Source organism: Dermochelys coriacea, chromosome 6, assembly GCF_009764565.3.
Source record: "Dermochelys coriacea isolate rDerCor1 chromosome 6, rDerCor1.pri.v4, whole genome shotgun sequence".
Classification (NCBI taxonomy): Eukaryota; Metazoa; Chordata; order Testudines; family Dermochelyidae; genus Dermochelys; species Dermochelys coriacea.
This window is the reverse complement of record NC_050073.1, coordinates 39777248-39795022: the sequence shown is the minus strand read 5'-3', so window position 1 is coordinate 39795022 and position 17775 is coordinate 39777248. Positions and strand designations below refer to the sequence as shown.

At 44.3% G+C, this 17775-nt stretch overlaps 1 protein-coding gene and 1 long non-coding RNA gene across 7 annotated transcripts in view; one reads left to right on the top strand and one right to left on the bottom strand.

Annotated features, from left to right (window-relative positions):
- BBOX1 (gamma-butyrobetaine hydroxylase 1) overlaps positions 1-14809 on the top strand; it is a 78149-nt gene extending 63340 nt beyond the window's left edge. For all 4 annotated transcript variants that reach the window (XM_038407049.2, XM_038407051.2, XM_038407048.2 and 1 more), the window contains exon 8: positions 9962-14809. In XM_038407049.2, the coding sequence (XP_038262977.1) occupies positions 9962-10122 (161 nt within the window). In that variant the 3' untranslated portion in view covers positions 10123-14809. The remainder of the gene's footprint in view (positions 1-9961) is intronic.
- Positions 14810-15778: 969 nt separating this feature from the next.
- Positions 15779-17775, bottom strand: part of LOC122460511 — a 66394-nt gene continuing 64397 nt past the window's right edge. For 2 of the 3 annotated variants that reach the window (XR_006281861.1, XR_006281862.1), the window contains one exon: positions 15780-16222. This is a non-coding gene — a long non-coding RNA (uncharacterized LOC122460511). Of the gene's footprint in view, positions 16223-16565; positions 16843-17775 lie in introns of all 3 variants that reach the window. The other variant, XR_006281863.1, reaches the window with a different exon arrangement.

Here is a 17775-nt window from a genome sequence, read left to right as displayed (position 1 = left end):
TAGTAATTGGAAGATTTTTTTCATGCCTTTGCCTAAGAACAAAATCCTAACCATTTGAATATGTTAGTACAATGCTGGTATGAAAAGAGAATCTCGGTCCTCTCTGAGTACCCAACATGTAACACTTGGGGCCTGATTTGGAGAAGTCCAGAGCACTCATGACCACAGCTGAAATCAATTGGAGCTGTGTTTTGAACATGTAAAGTGCTATAAAAATGCTAAATATTCTGGAAAATTAGGTCTGAGGTGTATCAAGTGGGGCATCAAAATCAGTGGACAAATCAAAATGCATCCGATGAAGTGAGCTGTAGCTCACGAAAGCTTATGCTCAAATAAATTTGTTAGTCTCTAAGGTGCCACAAGTACTCCTTTTCTTTTTATGATGAGAGCATCATAAAAACCATAGGAGGAAATTAATTACTCTGTCTTTGGGGCCGAGTTTAAATAGTGTGCAATAAATAATTCATGGGGCCCAGGCTGAATGATGAGGGTAACACAAACCATTGAATAGCTGCCCATTAAGTGAGCACGTTCCTTCTGTGCACTGTATGAGGCAGGGGTCAAAAAAGTAGTATGTGATCGCTTAATTAAGGACTGTTGCTGTGTCTACTACACTTGGAGCTGAAAGTGTGAATCCCAGTTCCCATACACAAACTTGCACTAGCTCTCACCAAGCTAGCACACGGAAAATAATAGTGTAGCTGCGGTAGAATGGGCAGCAGCAAGCAGTGCACAGACTAGCCACCCTAAGTATGTACCCAAGGGGTTCCAGTTGGGTTTGTACTCAAGGTGACTAATCTGTTCCTGCTGCTCACTTCAGTCTTTGCTACCATGATTACCCTACTATCTTTAGCACACAAATGCAATGAGAGCTAGTGCAAGTATGGCCACATGACTTGAGAATCACACCCATAGTTCCAAGTATAGACATAACCTGTATCATAATCCATACACACAAGAGGACTGAATTAAGGCTGCCTGGGTTAGCTACATTCTGGCATTTCTTAACTCTTAAACACTTGACTTTGTAACCTTAATGTTTTTTTAATGTAGTTAGATATATTACACACAAAAAATACAGGCTGTTCTGAGCTGTTGGCTGAAAATTACTCTGGTGCACAGTGCTTGAGCAAAGACATGCCATACTAATATATCGCAGTAGGATTGTGCAGCAGGGCTACACATGAAAGCATCTGCTGTCCTGTGTGCTGCAGAAGGCAGCAATGTAGATGGACCAGAGGATCCATTATTACATGTCTCCAGTGGCACTGTTGCCCCACACAAGCAGGGTGGAGGTGCTGGAGCACACGCTTTTCCAGCCCATTGGCTGCAGTAATAGCTGCCAGGGGTGTGCACTGCAGCCCCACACTTTGCCTCTGGGTTGTGGGTGGATTTTATTTGCTAGCCCCCATGCTCATCACCTGCACAGAGCCTTTGGCTTTGTATAATAACAGGTTTCAGAGTAGCAGCCACGTTAGTCTGTATTCACAAAAAAGAAAAGGAGTACTTGTGGCACCTTAGAGACTATCAAATTTATTTGAGCATAAGCTTTCATGAGCTACAGCTCACTTCATCGGATGCATTTGGTGGAAAATACAGTGGGGAGATTTATATAGACACACACAGAACATGAAACAATGGGTTTTATCATACACACTGTAAGGAGAGTGATCACTTAAGATGAGCTGTTACCAGCAGGAAGGATGGGGGAAGGAGTAAACCTTTTGTGGTGAAAATCAAGGTGAGCCATTTCCAGCAGTTAACAAGAATGTCTGAGGAACAGTGGGGGGAGAAATAACATGGGGAAATAGCTTTACTTTATGTAATGATCCGTCCACTCCCAGTCTCTATTCAAGCCTAAGTTAATTGTATCCAGTTTGCAAATTAATTCCAATTCAGTAGTCTCTCGTTGGAGTCTGTTTTTGAAGTTTGTTTGTTGAAGGATAGCCACTTTCAGGTCTGTAATCGTGTGACCGGAGAGATTGAAGTGTTTTCCGACTAGTTTTTGAATGTTATAATTCTTGACGTCTGATTTGTGTCCATTTATTCTTTTACGTAGAGACTGTACAGTTTGACCAATGTACATGGCAGAGGGGCATTGCTGGCACATGATCGCATATATCATATTGGTAGATGTGCAGGGAAACGAGCCTATGATAGTGTGGCTGATGTGATCAGGCCTTATGATGGTGTCCCCTGAATAGATATGTGGACAGAATTGGCAACGGGCTTTGTTGCAAGGATAGGTTCCTGGGTTAGTGGTTGTGCTGTGTGGTTGCTGGTGAGTATTTGCTTCAGGTTGGGGGCCTGTCTGTAAGCAAGGACTGGCCTGTCTCCCAAGATCTGTGAGAGTGATGGGTCGTCCTTCAGGATAGGTTGTAGATCCTTGACAATGTGTTGGAGAGGTTTTAGTTGGAGGCTGAAGGTGATGGCTAGTGGAGTTCTGTTATTTTCTTTGTTGGGCCTGTCCTGTAGTAGGTGACTTCCGGGTACTCTTCTGGCTCTGTCAGTCTGTTTCTTCACTTCAGCAGGTGGGTATTGTAGTTGTAAGAATGCATGATAGAGATCTTGTAGGTGTTTGTCTCTGTCTGAGGGGTTGGAGCAAATGCGGTTATATCGTAGAGCTTGGCTGTAGACAATGGATCTTGTGGTGTGATCTGGATGAAAGCTAGAGGCATGTAGGTAGGAATAGCGGTCAGTAGGTTTCCGATATAGGGTGGTGTTTATGTGACCGTCGCTTATTAGCTCCAGGAAATGGATCTCTTGTGTGGACTAGTCCAGGCTGAGGTTGATGGTGGGATGGAAATTGTTGAAATCATGGTGGAATTCCTCAAGAGTTTCTTTTCCATGGGTCCAGATGATGAAGATGTCATCAATGTAGCGCAAGTAGAGTAGGGGCATTAGGGGACGAGAGCTGAGGAAGCGTTGTTCTAAGTCAGCCATAAAAATGTTGGCATACTGTTGGGCCATGCGGGTGCCCATCGCAGTGCCGCTGATTTGAAGGTATACATTGTCCCCAAATGTGAAATTTTTACGATTGAGGACAAAGTCACAAAGTTCAGCCACCAGGTTAGCCGTGATATTATCGGGGATACTGTTCCTGACGGTTTGTAGTCCATCTTTGTGTGGAATGTTGGTGTAGAGGGCTTCTACATCCATAGTGGCTAGGATGCTGTTTGTAGGAAGATCACCGATGGATTGTAGTTTCCTCAGGAAGTCAGTGGTGTCTCGAAGATAGCTGGGAGTGCTGGTAGCGTATGGCCTGAGGAGGGAGTCTACATAGCCAGACAATCCTGCTGTCAGGGTGCCAAGCCTGAGATCTTGCCATCACTCTCACAGATCTTGGGAGACAGGCCAGTCCTTGCTTACAGACAGCCCCCCAACCGGAAGCAAATACCCACCAGCAACCATACACCACACAACAAAACCACTAACCCAGGAACCTATCCTTGCAACAAAGCCCGTTGCCAACTCTGTCCACATATCTATTCAGGGGACACTATCATAGGGCCTAATCACATCAGCCACACTATCATAGGCTCGTTCACTTGTGCATCTACCAATGTGATATATGCCATCATGTGCCAGCAATGCCCCTCTGCCATGTACATTGGTCAAACTGGACAGTCTCTACGTAAAAGAATAAATGGACACAAATCAGACGTCAAGAATTATAACATTCAAAAACTAGTCGGAAAACACTTCAATCTCTCCGGTCACACGATTACAGACCTGAGAGTGGCTATCCTTCAACAAACAAACTTCAAAAATGGACTCCAACGAGAGACTACTGAATTGGAATTAATTTGCAAACTGGATACAATTAACTTAGGCTTGAATAGAGACTGGGAGTGGATGGATTATTACATAAAGTAAAGTTATTTCTCCCCCCACCGTTCCTCAGACGTTCTTGTTAACTGCTGGAAATGGCTCTCCTTGATTATCACCACAAAAGGTTTTCCTCCTTCCTGCTGGTAATAGCTCATCTTAAATGATCACTCTCCTTACAGTGTGTATGATAAAACCCATTGTTTCATGTTCTGTGTGTGTCTATATAAATCTCCACACTGTATTTTCCACCGAATGCATCTGATGAAGTGAGCTGTAGCTCACGAAAGCTTATGCTCAAATAAATTTGATAGTCTCTAAGGTGCCACAAGTACTTGTTTTCTTTTCTGGCTTTGTGTATGTGAAGTGAGTTCACCCACTAAAACTTTTTGTCCAGATTATCATATGTGGAGCCATGATCGAGGTGGGGGGAGCCATGAGTGCAATCTATTTCAGCCACTTTCCCAAGATTGCTCCCATGGCTGGAGACAGCCTCCACACAGGAACTTTATTAGCCCCTCCCCGTGCTGGCTGTAACAGTGAATAAGGCTTTGCCCTAGCTCACTGCACCAGAGGGAATAAAGATTCTCACATCTCCTGGGAGGTTGCTGTGGGCGACTCTTATCTGTGGAGCTGTCTCTTTCCTCAACCTAGTTGTTTTTTTACTCATCACTCATTGTTTAAGGCACCTGCATTTGTTCTTTTCGCAACAATTCTTCATCCTTGCATGATACTTCATGCGGCTTCCTCCTCCTGTTTCTCTGAGCAAACCTTTGTGATCCCTCTTCCTCCAGTGATCCCTTGTTGGCCCCTGAGCATCATCATGATCTTTTGTTGTCCTTTCTCTGCACGATCCCTTGTTGTACTTGCTCCCCCTCCTCCTTCTTGGCATGGTCCCTTGTGGTCCCTCTTCCTGCTCCACATGGTCCCGTCTCCTCCTCCCCTGCATGTGATATCTCGTGGTTATTCTTCTTTTGCCGTGGATCCCCCGTGGCCCTTCACTTCCTCTGTATGATCCCCCATGGTCCCTCTTTCTCATCCTCCATGCAGTCCTTCACAGTTCCTCTTCCTCTGCACAGTCTCTCATGCGCCCGCTCTCCCCTCACATCGCCCTACCTGGTTATCCAGAGTCTAGGAAACTGGTTACATTCTCTTTCACTGCAGACCCTACCTCTCTTCCTCAAACTGCTCTATTTAACAGTTTCCTAATCCTTTGTCTAACATTTCCCATCTAGGTCCTTCTCCCCCACCACACCTATGGAATCAGCCTGACTCCACACCAGCGGTGTAAACTTCAAAGGCATTAACATCTTCTTTATCCATTTGACAACAGGCAGTTTTGTTTCTCTTTCTCCAGTTTCCTGCCTTATTCACTACATACCTTCCAACGTGCGGCAGGAATCCTAAAGATAACACCCTCCTTGACTATATAAACCTGATTAATTCCCAAAGCACTGAATGAGGCAGGAGTCCTTTGGGAAAAAAAGTAGTATGTACACTGTATCAAAAGCCACATGCACAAGGGGGCTGAATTAAGGCTGTATGGGCAAACTTAATTCTGACATTTCCTAACTTTTTAGTGCTCAACTTTGCAACCTTAATAGTGTTCTTTTAATGTGGTGTTTTTGGATGTATGTAAAAAAAAAATCTGAAAACACAGAAATTCCATCATGTAGCATCATATTGACACCCGCCTGGATCATCAAGCAGGTTTGGAAACTTTAGATCCTCTCAGACCTCTGCCACTTGAGCTAACAGAGTTATTGATTCATAGATACTAAGGTCAGAAGGGACCACTCTGATCATCTAGTCCGACCTCCTGCACAGCGCAGGCCACAGAATGTCACCCACCACTCCTATGAAAAACCTCACCCATGTCTGAGCTATTGAAGTCCTCAAATCATGGTTCAAAACTTCAAGGAGCAGAGAAGCCTCCCTCCAGTCAACCATGCCCCATGCTACAGAGGAAGGCAAAAAAACCTCCAGGGCCTCTCCAATCTGCCCTGGAGGAAAACTCCCTCCCGACCCCAAACATGGCAATCAGCCAAACCCTGAGCACATGGGCAAGATTCACCAGCCAGATACCCAGGAGAGAGTTTTCTATAGTAAATCAGATCCCATCCATCTAATATCCCATCTCAGGGGATTTGGCCTATTTACCCTGAATATTTAAAGATCAATTACTTACCAAAATCCCATTATCCCATCATACCATCTCCTCCATAAACTTATCGAGTAGAATCTTAAAACCAGATCTTTTGCCCCCACTGCTTCCCTAGGAAGGTTATTCCAAAACTTCACTCCTCTGATGGTTAAAAACCTTCGTCTGATTTCAAGTCTAAACTTCCTGGTGGCCAGTTTATACCCATTTGTTCTTGTGTCCACATTGGTGCTGAGCTTAAATAATTCCTCTCCCTCTCCTATATTTATCCCTCTGATATATTTATAGAGAGCAATCATATCTCCCCTCAACAGAAGGCAGAGTACGCGGATTGGACATAGAGGGAGATAAGACACACTTTGCAAGTAGGTTTCGTACATATTTGCTGACAGCAGAGGAATGTAGAGTCTCAGGATTCCTGGGTTCAGGTCCGCATTCTGGAGGGGATTTTGCGTGGAAGGTGCTCAGACATTGCAATGGTGGGTAGCAGTGTAAAAGCCCGAAGACTGTATGCGCTAAAAGAAAAGGAGTACTTGTGGCACCTTAGAGACTAACAAATTTATTAGAGCATAAGCTTTCGTGAGCTACAGCTCACTTCATCGGATGCATTTGGTGGAAAAAACAGAGGAGAGATTTATATACACACACACAGAGAACATGAAACAATGGGTTTATCATACACACTGTAAGGAGAGTGATCACTTAAGATAAGCCATCACCAGCAGCAGGGGGGGGAAAGGAGGAAAACCTTTCATGGTGACAAGCAAGGTAGGCTAATTCCAGCAGTTAACAAGAATATCAGAGGAACAGTGGGGGGTGAGGTGGGAGGGAGAAATACCATGGGGAAATAGTTTACTTTGTGTAATGACTCATCCATTCCCAGTCTCTATTCAAGCCTAAGTTAATTGTATCCAGTTTGCAAATTAATTCCAATTCAGCAGTCTCTCGTTGGAGTCTGTTTTTGAAGCTTTTTTGTTGAAGGATAGCCACTCTTAGGTCTGTGATCGAGTGACCAGAGAGATTGAAGTGTTCTCCAACTGGTTTTTGAATGTTATAATTCTTGACGTCTGATTTGTGTCCATTCATTCTTTTACGTAGAGACTGTCCAGTTTGGCCAATGTACATGGCAGAGGGGCATTGCTGGCACATGATGGCATATATCACATTGGTAGATGTGCAGGTGAACAAGCCTCTGATAGTGTGGCTGATGTGATCAGGCCCTATGATGGTATCCCCTGAATAGATATGTGGACAGAGTTGGCAACGGGCTTTGTTGCAAGGATAGGTTCCTGGAATAGTGGTTCTGTTGTGTGGTGTGTGGTTGCTGGTGAGTATTTGCTTCAGATTGGGGGGCTGTCTGTAAGCAAGGACTGGTCTGTCTCCCAAAATCTGTGAGAGTGATGGGTCGTCCTTCAGGATAGGTTGTAGATCCTTCATGATGCGTTGGAGAGGTTTTAGTTGGGGGCTGAAGGTGATGGCTAGTGGCGTTCTGTTGTTTTCTTTGTTGGGCCTGTCCTGTAGTAGGTGACTTCTGGGTACTCTTCTGGCTCTGTCAATCTGTTTCTTCACTTCAGCAGGTGGGTATTGTAGTTGTAGGAATGCATGATAGAGATCTTGTAGGTGTTTGTCTCTGTCTGAGGGGTTGGAGCAAATGCGGTTATATCGTAGCGCTTGGCTGTAGACAATGGATCGAGTGGTATGATCTGGATGAAAGCTAGAGGCATGTAGGTAAGAATAGCGGTCAGTAGGTTTCCGATATAGGGTGGTGTTTATGTGACCATCGCTTATTAGCACCGTAGTGTCCAGGAAGTGGATCTCTTGTGTGGACTGGTCCAGGCTGAGGTTGATGGTGGGATGGAAATTGTTGAAATCATGGTGGAATTCCTCAAGAGCTTCTTTTCCATGGGTCCAGATGATGAAGATGTCATCAATGTAGCGCAAGTAGAGTAGGGGCATTAGGGGACGAGAGCTGAGGAAGCGTTGTTCTAAGTCAGCCATAAAAATGTTGGCATACTGTGGGGCCATGCGGGTACCCATCGCAGTGCTGCTGATTTGAAGGTATACATTGTCACCAAATGTGAAATAGTTATGGGTCAGGACAAAGTCACAAAGTTCAGCCACCAGGTTAGCCGTGACAGTATCGGGGATACTGTTCCTGACGGCTTGTAGTCCATCTTTGTGTGGAATGTTGGTATAGAGGGCTTCTACATCCATAGTGGCTAGGATGTATGCGCTAAGTGCTTATTGACTCTTTTGCCCATCCCCCACCAAGTCTGGCTCACCCTCTCTAGCCCCTTCCCCCAGTTCCTGCCTCCATTCCCTCTAATCCTATCCAGACCCAGGCTCCTATCCCTCTTCCTCCTGAATCACACCTGTATCCCACCCAGACACCTGCACCTCTCCTACCTAACTCCCTCTGCTGCCCCTTCCCCCAGCTCCTGTTGGCTACTGCTTCCCTGTCTGCTTCTCTCCACCCTTTGGCTCTTTCATTCCTCTCTCTTCATGTCCCCCCACACCCAACACACACACATACACACCATTCCTCACCTCTGCCTTTTAATCAGGCTGCTTCCCCCTTCTCACTGTCTGGCACCATCAGCAAGAGTATTGAGTCTACAGGACAGAAAGTCCGTTGCTCTCGGTTCTGGTGCCTGGCACCACAGCAGCCCAGAGCCTCAATCGCCAGGAAGGTCCTGCTTAGCCCCAACTCCCAGAGATGGAGCATGCTGAGTTGTTGTTTGGGGATAGCACATGCGCAGTGCAGTCACACATGGAGCTGTGAGGCTCTCGAGTATGTGTGTTCAGTGCCAGCAGAACCTTTGAAGAATTTAGCTCCCAGACTCTTAAGAAGCTGCTTCTGAGCATGTGCAAACCAGACATGCCAAACCCCTGAAAAAAACACAGAAATTGGGCTAGTTTTTGTCCTAATTGGCTTGTGAGTTGCTTGTTGCTTGTTTGGCTTGTAGCCTGTTGCTTGTTGTAGCTTGTTGCTTCTATTTTTTGATCAGCTCCCAGCAAGCAAGGGCAAGGGGGAGAGAGAGTCGGGTGCACAGTGGGACCACCACAGTCCCAGACTGCACACCGGGGAATCTAGTCACATAGAATGTTGGGGTTCTTAGGGATTAGCTTGTTTTGGCCTTGTTTTGAAATGGGATTAGCTTGATTTTTGACTTATTGTGAAACTCGGGGTGCTTATTACCGCATGAAAGTTGGCATCTGGGGAGCAAACTGCAGTTTTTCAAAGGCTCAGAACTTGGCCAAATGTGAATGGTCCCTGACTGAGGAGTGAGAGCCTCCTAGCTCCATTCTGTGCTGTAGTTATCCTCTACAATGATGAATTGGGTACCCTGTACTTTTCCCCCCATTCAGGTGACAGAGAGGAGTGGGGTGGGGGAGTAGAGGCTTTGCTGCATTGCCACCATTGGTGAGGTCATTTTATTTCATGTCAAACCCCTTTCTCTGTGCTGGTTGGATCCATGCAAAGTGGTTATTCCAGCCATAGGATTGTGGTACTCCTGCAGCCCCTATAACCCCAGTGATGTGGGAGGGAGTTGCAGTTTGCAGAATATACAGTGGCTAGGGCTCTAGCCTGAGACTTGAGAGACCTGAATTCAATTCCCAGCCATAGACTTCCTGGGTGACTGTGGGCAAGTTACTTAGACCCTCTATGTCTCAGTTCCCCATATGTAACATGGTGATAATAGCGCTCCTCATTGCCACTGGGATGTTGAGCATCAGTATATTGATGAATATGAGGTGCTCAGTTACCCCAGGCACAGACAGATGTAAGTGATGGAATGTTGTGCTTTCTCAGAATGTTTACATTTCTCAATTATGGGGAACGGGTTTTTGGGGCTGTGGGTTTTAGGAGACACTCAGACAAATGCATTTAAATCACATCAATGTGTTATATATTTGAAATGATGGAAAACATGACAAAGTTGTGAAGTACATTGTTTAATATCTTCATAGGAGACATAGTAACATTTGACAACTGGCGTTTACTGCATGGTCGCCGGAGCTACCAATCAGGAGCAGAAATATCCCGTCACCTTGAAGGTGCTTATGCAGACTGGGATGTGGTAATGTCAAGACTTCGACTCCTGAGGAAGATCATTCAGAATGGCAATTAAACTTTCTTCTGGTTTAACAATTAGCAATGTCAGGGACGGTTCATCTTTGTTTTAAAAAATACAAATGTATTGGATTTCCAACACCAAGCATACATTTTACACCTTCGCTTTGAAAGACTGACCATATTTTTCGAAAGTATGCTTTGTTGAAAACAATATCTCTCATAGTATATCTTTATTCTGCTGTCATTGTAAGTGGTATTACAACCTGCTGTACTAGTTTGAAACTGGTTAGATACCAATACATCACAAATAGGCCTTCCCTTCTCAGAAATCAGTCTCTCTGGGTGAGATATCAAGAAAAGCCTTTCACGTGTCACCCATTAAGCGTTTGTAATGGACAGCAGCTTTCTGAGAATTTTATATCTATTTTCAGAGAGAGAAAACCATTTTATATATGATTCATATTTTCTTTACCCCACCCCCAAAAAACCAACAATAGCTTTAGAACCTCCAGTGAGGTTAACAAGCAATTCTACTCTGAAAAGTGACTATTCAAAAATAGCATCTTCTTACTCAACAGATCTGCTCTTTGTGTATGTTCAGAGCCACTCCTGCTTAATTCACACTATAAGTTTTTTGGGTTTTTTTAGTACTTTTTATTCCAGTTAGCTCTAAAGAGTCCGTACAGCTATAAGAGAGGAGATGGACTCATACCCCTCCTTATCCGTAGTAGTATTACAATACTACCTAAAGTTCAGAGATCAGACCCCTATTGTGGTGCTTAGCATATACTTAGTAGAAGACTCTCCCTGTCCTGAAGAGCTTTCAGTCTATACAGACTAAAGGTGTTTTTGGCCCCATTTTACAGCTAGGAACTGAGGCATTGAGAGATTCAACATGAGAGTCACATGGGGGACTAGGCTCAGCATTGCAAAGCCTAACTTTAAGGCACCTTACCACTGAGTGGAATTCACAGCCCTGAGCTAGGCACCTAGGCTCCCTATACAATAGAAGGAGAGAATTAGTTGCCTAAAGATAGGATTCACAAAAGGCAGCAGATTGAGCTAGGAGCTGCCTGAGATAGCCAGCAGGAAATGCCAGCAAGAGAGGTGTGGCCTAAACCCCACTCTTCAGTAGGTGGTAGGTGCCTAACTCCAGGCCTAAGGGAATCCCTCCATTTGGGATTCACAGCCATGAAGCCTTTCCTGGAATTCATTACCTAAGCCAGGTCAGCCCTTTCCCAAGAAAAACAGAGGAGGAGCCTCCTCCCACCAACACTGGTAGTCACCCGGAACATGGGAGACTCTGCTTCAGTTCCCCCTTCTGTCTCAGATATCCATAGTGACCAACATTTCCAAAATAATTTCAGGGAGATTTGTGGTGGTGTTTAATTTGCTAATAACGCCTATCTGACTAGACACACTATGTAAGTTCCCTTATATTACTTGCTAAATAATACCATAAAAACATGTATTTTAACTTATTAATGATCTTGTTGAAGTACTGTGAACATAGCACTCTTGCTTTCTTCAGCCTCTCGTTGCTCGGGTAGAGCTGGTAACAGTACTGGTTGCATAACAAATTCATTCTGGTGGCAAGTACACCCTTTAGTGTCTTAGTTTTGATTTCACTTCTCTGGTGGGTGCAAATTTTTACACATATGCTGAAAATCCTTTCACACCCAGCACTGCTATGAGACAAAACTCGGTTAGCTTTGGAAAGCAGTGGAAACTGTGGTGTCCCTGACATTGGACTTTTTAGTTCACTCATCGCAAAAAAAATCACTAGCATTGATTCTGTTTCAAAATCAAACTTCCATGTTAACTGGGAGGTACCAAACTCATTATTGAGGCTGTCCATTTCTTCTGTGGGAATTACTGGAAAGGTTGTCAATGTCTTCACTAAAATAGAAAACTCATGTCTGCTTCTCTTCCTGAAATCTAACACAAAGACTGTAAAATGTCTTTCTTCTCTGGGAGCTTTTCCAGAAGAGCTTTCCTAGCTTCGCTTTCATTCACTTCACATCAGAGTAAAAACTTTTGCAGATAGTGTCACAATGAGCACTGCATTGCATTTCTTCAGATTTCAGGAATGGTGAGGAACAAAATCCAAAGATTTGTTATCCTCCACTTAGTTTTCAGGATTTAAGAAATCTGCCTTTGACAGTTCTTTTATTTCTTTGAGACAGGATAGCTTTATGTATCTTCCAAAGATCTTTTGAAACAGCTGCATAATGCACAAAAACAGGTAGTACAGTTCAGTTTGTAGATTTTCAAAAATTGGTTTGAGATTTTACACCAGGATCTTTATTACCTTGGGGGAAAAATATGCCCTCAAAGCTGGATATTGCTGAAGTATTGCTGGTTAAACAGTGCTGCAAACTTAGCCATCGACTTAGCACATGATTCAAAAATTTTCTGCTTTCTACACTGCAAAAATCATCAAATTCTTTCAGTATTTCTTTTCTTTTAGAGCTTCTTGAAAAGTGACCATATACTCTATCTACTCTAGATACTCTGTATCTTCAACGTCTACTGCTAACATCTGTCTTCTCAAATACAGATACATTGGTCCCTATATTACACTCATTTAAATCTAGAAATCTCTCCAGTATCAGTTCTTTTCTCCATTAAATACTACACTAGTAACACCAATTCTTTGCAAGCTTCATCATGGATTGCATCGATACATACCATGAAAGGCATGGAACAGATTGCATCGCCAGTTCCCTTTAAAGTATTCTCAGCAAAGGTTTGATCAATATTGTGTATTCATCTTCAAGTGCTGATCCATCTGTGTATTCCATAATGAGTACATGTGTTCCAAGCGCCTGGAGCTGGATAATTATGAAAGCAGAATTCGTTGGTCCACACATGTGCCCTAGCTCACCTCATAAGTCTGACCGAGGCTTTCTCTTCCTTGAAAGATTCTGAACTACCCAATGAACCATTAATTCCTCCTCCAAAACATGTCTTCCCAGACAGGAGGCCTACACCAGCTTGGGATCAACCTCCACCTCATCACCTGCCTCACAGCTGTTGATACCCCATGCCATGGGGACTCTGCCACCTTCATCTAATTAATTTTATTGGCCTTATTGGGAGCCATGTGACCCATACCATCCTGCCGTGTGCTAGGGAACCATCTCATCCACCTGTCGGAGAGAGCAATCAGAGCTGCCTCCTAATCCAGTTGAGGAGGAGTAGGAACACATGCCGGACCCAGCAGTTCCACTGGAACCAACAAGATTGTCATCTTCATCCCCAGATGAGGTGGTGGTTCTGATGACTCCATCTTTCTGATCACTATAAGCAGTTCAAAAGACTTACTTTGCAGAATTGCAGAGGAGCTGCAGATTCCTCTTAAGGAAGTTCAGGATCCTCAGCATAAGCTCCTGGACATCCTGCTATCCTCTGGTTCCAGTCAGATAGCACTCCCTGTTAACAAAGCCATACTGGAGTAAGCGAGAGTGGTCTGGCATACCTCAGTTACTTGTGCCCCTACTCCTAAGAGGGAAGAGAAATATTATCGTGTCCAGCAAAGGGGTGGAATTTCTGTTCTCATATCTTGCCCAAACTCTTTAGTGGTCCATGGAGAAATCTAGGCAGCAACACCCATGATCTACTCTAACTGATAAGGGAGGCAAACATCTTGACTTATTGGAAAGGAAGGTCTTTTCTTTTTCTAGCCTTCAGTTCAGGATAGCCAACTACCAAGCACTGATGGCTAAGTACGATTTTCTGAACTATTCAGAATCTATGGACTTTGCTGACAAGTTTCCGCAGCAGGACAGAGCTTGTTTCCAGGCTTTTATAGAGGAAGGTAAGATTGTTGCCAGGACCACTCTTCCATCAGTGGTAGATGAAGCTGAGACATCTTCAGGGGTGATAGCTACAGCCATTGCAATGTTCAGGGAATCAGGGGTTCATGCTTCAGGGTTTCCCAGGGAGGTTCAGAAACTGTGGGGAGTCGGCCCTTCAATGACATTCATCTGTTTAACCAAAAGACAGATGAGTCTTTGCGTATCCTGAAGGACTCCATTGCCACCTTCCGCTCCCTGGGTGTATATATTCCTGCCCCACAAAGAAATTTCATAGGCAGTCAGACAAGCCTAGACAGATGGCTCAACAGTTCTAATGTGCCTAAATGTTGAACTAAAGAGCCTTCCACCTCAGTGGCTTGCCCAGCATCAAGCAGTCAGTCTGTGGCAGAGCTGGGAATTTAACCCCAGATCTCCTAGAACCTATCCCACAAGGACATCCTTCCTCTCATGCACCCTTAATAGATGGGGCTGAAGGGCATCCTTCTTGCATGATAAAATACCCTCTCCATCTGTACTGCAGACTCACTGTAGAGTCCAGAATATGGGACACACGATGGTGTACAACAACAAAGTACTGTCAGGTTGCTTGGATACTATCCTTCACAGAAATGAATTTCCTTTATTCAGGTTTCAATTTGGAAAAGGGAGGTTTTAAAAAATATATTCTGCTAACCAGCAACATATTTTGTCTGTTAATTTCTCCCCCCGCCCTCAACAACTCAGGATTACAGAAACAGGTTATTTTCACACTCCTGATATCAGAATGTGAGAAACTGAGCGAGTTGTTTAGAACACTAAAGAGTGAATTTTGACATCACAGAGTTTGGGTAACACATTATAGTCTGAAGTGACAGCATAAGCTCATGATATGTCACAAAATCTAGCTTTTAGTAGCTATCTGATCCCTCAAAATTTTCTTCATTTTCCTTCAAAAAATGTGCAGGCAGTCTGTTTGTACATCTCTATTGAAACCAAAACCCCACAGCACTGTGTTTTAATTGTACATTAGTTTTCTTATATATCATTTGCCACATAGTGGTGTTAGTGAATTAAACTGTAAAGCAAGACACCTGGCTTTATACAAATGCTTACTGGGGAGAGCCATTTTGTGCGTTACTTTTCCAAGAGCCATTTTAGTCATATGCTTATGTATTATTAAAAGTTGTTTTGGGGCTGATTAGCACATTGGATTTTGCTCATGTGCTGGAGAATGGTGGCCAAGAGATATTTTTCCAAAGATAGCAATTTGATTGGTTGTGCATATGCACAGTGCAAACAAATTTGTCTTACCTCTTTAGTTACCAATCAGCTACAGAAGCTAAATCCTGACTCAGGTGGTTGCACTGAGCAGTGCATCCTCTCCGACAGCAATGCAAGTGCAGTATTCATCCAGGTGAGCCTGGGGAATGTGCAGTAGCATGCACTTCTTTGCTGCCTAGTGTGTGCAGTTTGGTTAGCATGTACTGGTGACTGCATCCCACCTATCTAGAAGACTGTGCTTATGCTGCTGTGCTTCAACACAATGGAACCTATCTCCTGGGCATGAGAGAAATAAACTGTTTGTGCATGGAGAGACGTGTCCCATGCCCTTCTGTCACGCTGTATGTGGCCTTTAGCAGGTAGGACCATAAAATCTGAGCTAGTGTCCAGAGAGGTAAATGGCAAAACTCCCAGTGGTGCAGGATCGGGAGCACAGAAAGCATGAATTCATCCCTTTGGCAGTTGTTGTAAGCTGTGGATTTGCTTGTGTGTACGTTTTGCATACATCTGGGACACCAAGTGTAAAAAGAAAAGGAATACTTGTGGCACCTTAGAGACTAACAAATGTATTTGAGCATAAGTTTTTGTGAGCTACAGCTCACTTCATCGGATGCATCTGATGAAGTGAGCTGTAGCTCACGAAAGCTTATGCTCAAATAAGTTTTAGTGCCTAAGGTGCCACAAGTACTCCTTTTCTTTTTGTGAATACAGACTAACACGGTTACTACTCTGAGACCAAATGTAAAGTGGAAGGTAAATAAAAACAAACTACCTCTCTGGTTCGTACGTCACTGCTTTGTGTACATTTGTATTCGTGTAATAATTATGTTACCCCAAAACATTAAATATGCTGTGCTGCTTAGTTGGCACGTTCCATTTATGAAAGTCATGTCCTGTGTACTAGAGTGACTAGTTTTATATTCAGAGTCATGAAATGTGCTATACATGTGAAGCCTTTGAATGTTGGATGTCAGAGTCTTGATTTCCATGGTAAGAAAAGCTTATTTTAGTGCTTTAACTCCCTGCTCCTTTTCTGCCTATTCCAAGGACACTTTTCACTGATGATCTGTGTGCCTGTTACAAACCTAAGATTATTCATGAATCTGCAAACTCAGGAACAGTGATGGCATTCATTTCACATAGGTATGTGTGCATGCAGCTATAGTTACTGCATTTCTTTATTAGCAAAGCATATGGCAGAGTGTTTTGTTTCCAAAAAAAGCAGGGTAGGAATCTGAATTAGGCTAGGGAGGATCATATCATTGAAGCAGCAGAAATCAATAGAAGTTAGGTTTCAGAGTAGCAGCCATGTTAGTCTGTATTCGCAAAAAGAAAAGAAGTATTTGTGGCACCTTAGAGACTAACAAATTTATTTGAGCATAAGCTTTCATGAGCTACAGCTCACTTATGCACCTACCTATGTGAGGGTCTGGACACTGGTTCCCAGTGGCTTTGGGAAGTAGGGGGTACCATGGCCAGCCATGGGGGGGGGCTGTATGCTACACTCTGAGAATGAGTATAGCAGTGTACACACTCCCACTGCACACTGGGGAGCTCCAGGAGACATTCTGAATGCTTTGTGGTGTTCCTACTGGCTGCAGTTGAGTTAAAGCACGCTTTACAATGAACTGCATGCAGATGACACAGCCTAGCCATAAAGGTCTGTGGCCACAGTAGTATGTAGAGGTATAATTCTGTGCAAGACAAAGCCCATACTACTTACACTGCTCTACTAGAGCACAAACAAGATCTAATTAATCCATGCCACACCTCTGTGAGATGGGTTATAATACACCTCTACTCTGATATAATGTGACCCGATATAACACAAATTCAGATATAATGCGGTAAACTGTTATAAAGGTAAAGGAGGCGGGGTGGGCAGGCTGGTTAAGGGTGGGAGGCGGATGGGCAAGCGGGGCAAGGAGGCAAATGGGGAAGCAGGTGGGTGGGAAGATGGCGAGCAGGAGAGTGGCAGATGGGGGGAAGTGCACTGGACAGACGGTGAGGAGACTAGCGGGGAGGCGAGCAGTGTAAAAATTAAGTGATGAGAAGAGCAGGAAAGGAGGAGGAAGAGAGAGAACAAAGGGAAGCCAGGCGAGAGACAGTGAAGGAAAATGCCTGGGAAAGCAGAAAGATTGCATTTCTCTGGAGTTACCTTACCCTGCTCTACATAAGAGGGGCGCTACAATGGCTTATTTTAGGGACCTCATGAGGCAGTGGGGAGGGAACCCTGAGTCCAGGGAGACTGCTCACTAATTGGGTGGCGGGGGCATAGTGATGGTACGAGTAAGATTAGGGACCCCCTCTGGAGCCTGTATTCCGGCCTCGTGTTTAGCAGCGCCCTGAGAGCCGTTATAGGAGATGCTGGTGCCAAGGGAACCTCTTTGTGTTCGGGATCTTCTGAGTGTTCCTTCACATTGAGCAGCATCCTGGCACAAGGTCTAGGGACACTTTTGGTTTCAAACTGGTTTGTGGGGCTCCCTGCATCATATAGCTCCAATGGGATTATAGGAAGAGGGGCTTGAGAGTCAGCATCTCCCTGCCCCACTTGCTTCCCCTGCTAGGGACGGACCCTTCTCCCTTAGTGAGTCCGCCCCAAGCTCCCCAGCCTGGTGCTGAGCTGT